At 38.1% G+C, this 6,000-nt stretch overlaps 1 protein-coding gene across 1 annotated transcript in view; it reads right to left on the bottom strand.

Moving 5' to 3' along the window:
• Positions 1-481: 481 nt before the first annotated feature.
• LOC133337523 (uncharacterized) overlaps positions 482-6,000 on the bottom strand; it is a 93,288-nt gene continuing 87,769 nt past the window's right edge. The window contains exons 12-15 of the mRNA XM_061545742.1: positions 5,688-5,839; positions 5,414-5,621; positions 5,218-5,339; positions 482-1,169 (exon numbers count right to left, since the gene is read on the bottom strand). Of these exons, the coding sequence (XP_061401726.1) occupies positions 650-1,169; positions 5,218-5,339; positions 5,414-5,621; positions 5,688-5,839 (1,002 nt within the window). The 3' untranslated portion in view covers positions 482-649. The remainder of the gene's footprint in view (positions 1,170-5,217; positions 5,340-5,413; positions 5,622-5,687; positions 5,840-6,000) is intronic.

Below are 6,000 nucleotides of genomic sequence, written 5' to 3'. Positions count from 1 at the left end.
AATAACATAAATTCTAAAATTTTATCTAAACATCGAACATTTTGTAATTTAAAAAAAGTAATATATTTTGCATTAAAATAAAATATTCCCTTCTGTCAGAAATTGGGACCAACATGGCTTGCCCTTCCCTATTTATATATTAACAACAAAAAATCAAACAAAAACCACCTTCCAAATATACAAAAAGTTTGAAGGCAAATTTTAAAACCCAACTGGGGTTTTTAGTTTCCTAACCAAAAAACAAAGAAGAAAACTCTTTCAACTGAAATAATACCCCAAATAGGTTTCTAGTAGTTTGGCACATAAGTCAGTTATGCAGTTTGCGCTTCATTTGTAGATAATGACAGAGGAAAGAAAATAATGGAAACCTTCAATAATGGCTGGTGCTGCCTTTAATAACCCACAATATCCATCAATCATTCACACATAATTCCACCATTTCCCTTCCCATTTCCTTATTTTCTCCTTCCCCCTTTTTTAATTTTGTTCAATTTTTCATTTACGGCGTAACAGCTACGCTACCCATCATACCCATACACTGCGGCTAAAACGTTCGAAACTTTTTACCCCAAATCATATTCAGCTGATGCTAATTATTATTTTTCCAACGTTTGAGTAGTACGCGCCAGCGATTCTTACGCCTTCGGGCTCAAATTTGCCATATAAGTAAATGATTCGTGCTGTCTTCGCGTCCAGCAATTTCACTCAACGAATTGGCGCCCGAATTACGGAAATCCTCATAGCCATCACCACCGGAAATAATCAAAATATTACCAGGTGTACTTGTTGCAGAATTGGCGGAATTTTCACCTTTCGGTTTGGGTGATTTCGAGCCAGCACATGTTGTCGTTTCATGATCCTTATTGTTGTCCGTACTCGATGTATTGCCGGTGGCACCAGTTGTCTCGACATAGGTGAGGAAACGTACATGTCCCGTATGACCATGTGGTATACCCGTGGGTACAACATTTGGTGCACCCTTTTCGTAACCCTGGGAGGGTATTGTCAGTAGTACACCGGCACTGGTACCAATCCAAATTAGATCGCGACACGATAACAGTGATGTGACACGCAAACAGGCGGCCTTATGTTGGCGTATAATTTCGTCACAATTCGAGAGCATTTTATTCACAGCCTGTGCCAAATTAACTTCGGTGATTTGTTGATGTCTGAAAATAAAGAAAAAAAAATTGTTAAGAATATTTCAAATATTGCGGAGATTTCAGATATTTATAATATTTTCTTTCTTGGAGTCATTATTCAAAACGACTTTCCTTCCGGATAAAATTCAATTCTGTACGGCCATACTGCCTCAGAGGCAGTTCCTAAAAGACGTGGGGGACTCTATAAGGAACTAGCCTTTATGGGGCTTAGGATAATGTTGTAAAACTCAGAGGAAGTTATCGCAATTTATTCAGCTTCGCAGGGCTCCACTTAGAAATAATATATCCTAGAGACATATAGGAGTCGTGCTCAGCGCCATCTGCTAGAGAGTAGGCGATATTCGAGCCTTCTTATCTCAAGAGAAGTCAACAAGAGCTAAGAAACCACCTGTCACTGCCCTCAGATAATGACAACGAATATCTCTATATCTAGATGTTATCAGAGACAACAACCAAATAGTAAAATAATGTCTGTGGCGTCCTTTGATAGTAAATATGCTCACAGAGCCATCTGCTGAATAGTAGTTTATAATTTTACTTATTTATAAAAGGAAAGGAATTTATCGCAATTTATCCAGCATCGCAGGGCTCCACTTAGAAATAATAGATCCTAGAGACATATAGGAATCGTGCTCAGCGCCATCTGCTAGAGAGTAGGTGATATTCGAGCCATCTTATCTCAAGAGAAGCCAACAAGAGCTAAGAAACCAACTTTCACTGCCCTCAGATAATGACAACGAATATCTCTATATCTAGGTGTTATCAGAGACAACAACCAAATAGTAAAATAATGTCTGTAGAGTCCTTTGATAGTGCTTATGCTCACAGATCCATCTGCTGAGTAGTAGTTTATAATTTTACTTATTTATAAAATTTAGCTTCGGATTCCACCACTGCCGGTGTCGACAAATAAATTGCATAGGATTCACTAAAGATAAGTATATAGTATCAGTTGCCTCCGATATAGAGTAGGCGGATTCAGAGACATCTGCTGGGGAATAGATGACTTCAGATGCTTCCACTTAGCAATACATGACTTCGAAATCCACCACTGCTAAGTTGAAAAGCGCCGAACCATCTACCATTCCATTAGTCTTCTACTATGGACATCTGTTGAATTATAACGGATCTCCGAGTCTCTATTATAAAGAATATGGTATCAGAGACCTAAACCAACTACTGCAACTCTTAAGAACAAGATGGTAGCTGATTTCAGAACCCTCTACAGAACAGTAGGTGGTATCAAATGCCTTAAAATACTATGACTTCATAACTCACAACCTTTGAGCCATCTACCCTAATGTATCTGTCTTAAACTATAGAGACCACAGCGACATCTGTTGAATACAAGTGGACCTCCGAGTCTCTATTTTGAGATATATGGTATATAGGCCAGTATCAGTGGCATCCGCTATTAGACATTTGCTAAAGAGTAGCTTCTGATATAACCTGTTTTAAACAGCCGGTCTCTGAGCTCGCGTATATAAATCGGGGAAACCCAGAGTTCTTTACCATCGTGTAGAATATTAGGTTTCGTAATTATGCCTATCTAAATCAAATTAATATTAAAAGATCCTCTACTAAATGTATGTGAATTTGGAGACATCTAGTAGAGAATACCTGAAGTTAGTTCTTCAAACTATAAAAATACGGACATCAGAGCCATCCACAATTATTCCCTCAATCCAAAATTGCTGGAAGCTTTAGCGGACTCTACTATAGCTTAGTTGATTTTAGAGACACCTAGTTAGGAGTAGATAGCCTATGAACTCTGTAGATCACTGCCTATACCGAGAAACCTCTAAGGGAAAATTGCTGGCCACATGCAGGTAACATTAGATACCCCTAGAAAACCGTAGAAAATATTACTGACAAAATGTATGACATTATCTCAAAATCCTTACGTACGGGCTTTCCCTGATATTTGTGAAATATTAGGCCCTCTACTGAAACGTATATTTATTTGGAGACATCTAGTAGAGATAGGTTGACGTAAAATTCCGGACATCCGAGCCATCTACAACATAGTACCCACAATAGTCTTCTCAAACCAATATAGCAGGAAGCTTTAGCGACTTCTATTATAGATTAGTAGATTTTGAAGACATCTGAATAAAAATAACGAATCTGAGATCCCTGTGGATAACAACCTACGTCAAGCAAAGATTCAGATTAAAAGTAGGTGAAGTACGAGTAAGTGGCTTTAGAGAGTAGATTTTAGAGACATCTAAATAAAAATAGCGACTCTGAGATCTCTGTGGATAACAACCTACGTCAAGCAAAGATTCAGACTAAAAGTAGGCGAAGTACGAGTAAGTGGCTTTAGAGATCCCTACTGACTGTATAAATTATTATTAGCTAACTGGTTCACATCAGAAGCAATTACAGCCTAGGATCTTATCTTGGAAGCTATTACAATATCTGGGTTCTTGGTTTCAGGAACCACGAACGCTGAGTAAGAAGCCTCAGCGACCTCTACTATAGATTAGTTGATTTTAGAGTCATCTAGTTAATAATAGTTAGCCTGTGATATTTGTGGATAAATATCTATTGGCCGGACGTAGAGACCCCTACTGACTGTAGAAAGTATTATTAGTTGACTGGTTCACCTCAGAAGCAATTGCAGCCTAGAATCTGATCTTGGAAGCTATTACAATACCTGAGTTCTTGGTTTCAGGAACCACGAACGCTGAGTAAGAAGCCTCAGCGACCTCTACTATAGAGTAGTTGATTTTAGAGCCATCTAGTTAATAATAGTTAGCCTGTGATATTTGTTGATAAATATCTATTGGCCGGATGTAGAGACCTCTAATGACTGTAGAAACTATTATTAGCTGACTGGTTCACCTCAGAAGCAATTACAGCCTAGAATCTGATCTTGGAAGCTATTACAATACCTGGGTTCTTGGTTTCCGGAACCGCGAACGCTGAGTAAGAAGCCTCAGCGACCTCTACTATAGATTAGTCGATTTTAGAGCCATCTAGTAAATAATAGTAAACCTGTGATCTCTGTGGACAAATACCTATTGACCGGATGTAGAGACTCCTACTGACCCTAAAAACTATTACTGACTGTCTATACTACCTCAGAAGCTATTATAGCCTAAAATCCGAGTTATTACAATACCTGCGATTTTGGTTTCAGAAACCACGATAACATAGTTGGGAGCCTGAGCAGCTGAATAATTATCTCAGAGGCCTCTAAATTGAGGTACTAGTTAATAACAGTTAACCTGTGATATTTGTGGATAAATATCTATTGGCCGGATGTAGAGACCCCTACTGACCGTAAAAACTATTACTGACTGACTATATTACCTCAGAAGCTATTATAGCCTAAAATCCGAGTTATTAAAATGCCTGCGATTATGGTTTCAGAAACCACGATAACATAGTTGGGGGCCTGAGCAGCTGAATAATTACCTCAGAGGCCTCTACATTGAGTTAATAGCCTTCAAAGCTGTGTAGATGACTTGTACTGCTGAGTAGTCACCCTAGGAGCACTCAAGGGAAAAACGAATGATATAAGAGATTTCGATGACCCTCATAGCCCTCTACCGTTGAATAGTTGGTCTTAGTGATATATACGGCTGTGTATAATTTCTTCTACTCCACCAAGAGCATGTAGATGGCCACAAAGGAAATTTATTGTCCTGTTGAGCAACTTGAATAGTTACTGATTCTTCAGGATCATCCCATACATTCTCAGAATTTGTAGAGGAGTCTTAGATTTGCCCAATAAAATCCTCTACCTCACCTTGTAAATTCTTTCACGATTCGTCTTAAATCTTCTAAAACGATCATCAGAAGTATTTCCTGAAGTTGGATTTACAAATAACTGCTTCCTCAATTTGTTTTTAAGATATACAAGATTTTTTAAGTCTTTTAAAGAGAGGTCCTAGTCCCTCACAAGTAAACAATTTACTGGCCACCCGAATTGACTTCCTGTTTTCGTCATCTCCCCCATAAGGAGTTTAAAAAAAAGGTTTAAAAAATCGAGGTCCAATTTCCAGGTTCCTATATAATCGTAAGAATCTTAAATATATGCACTTACGTATTGGAATGGTAACATTTAATATGCGCTGAATTTTGTATTGAAATCCACACATAATTACTGGAGACACACATATTTGTAATAGGTTTTGAATCCGTTGAGATTTGGATTTGATTGACCACCTGAAAAAATCAAAAAAACACACACATTACATTAAAAACCTTTGGCTATTATCTTCAATCGTAATTCTACATACCGCCAAAGTTTCCGTATCCAACACTTTTATAATGCCCTGTATTGAACACCATAATTTGCCATGGACATTGAGTAACTTCGTTACCGGACTGGTCACCGTTCCAATAGATAAACAATGTGATGAAGTTGTATTCCAGACGGCTCCATCACGTAAATAAACGCATATATCGCCATTGGCCAAGGCCACAAATACACGATTGTCCAGGTACCTTTTCGAAGGAATAGAGATAATGCAATTAATATCTGAAGAGGTAGTTGGGGGTATAAGGACTTACAATATTGAATAGACCGCAGCATGATGTTCAATCTTGATGCGATTCTTTTTGATGCGTATATTATCAGTACTATTGTAGACATGTATGCAACCATCTTCGGTGCCAATCCACATGGTCGATTGATTGCCATCACTTTCGTCTGGGTTGGAATCCTAGGCAAAATTATAAAAAAGCAGATATTTAGTACACTTTAGGAAGGAATTATAGAAAAGTCCCATAGTGCGTATACGTGGCGGCAGCATGTATACGCCTCTTATTCTACTAAGGCTATCTCTTTAATAATTGTGCGTATACGTTGTGACAATATGTATGC

The sequence above is a fragment of the Musca vetustissima genome, unplaced genomic scaffold (assembly GCF_032173495.1).
Source record: "Musca vetustissima isolate MV318-11 ecotype Yass unplaced genomic scaffold, APGP_CSIRO_Mvet_v1 utg71041, whole genome shotgun sequence".
NCBI lineage: Eukaryota > Metazoa > Arthropoda > Insecta > Diptera > Muscidae > Musca > Musca vetustissima.
This window is presented reverse-complemented; position numbering and strand designations above follow the sequence as displayed.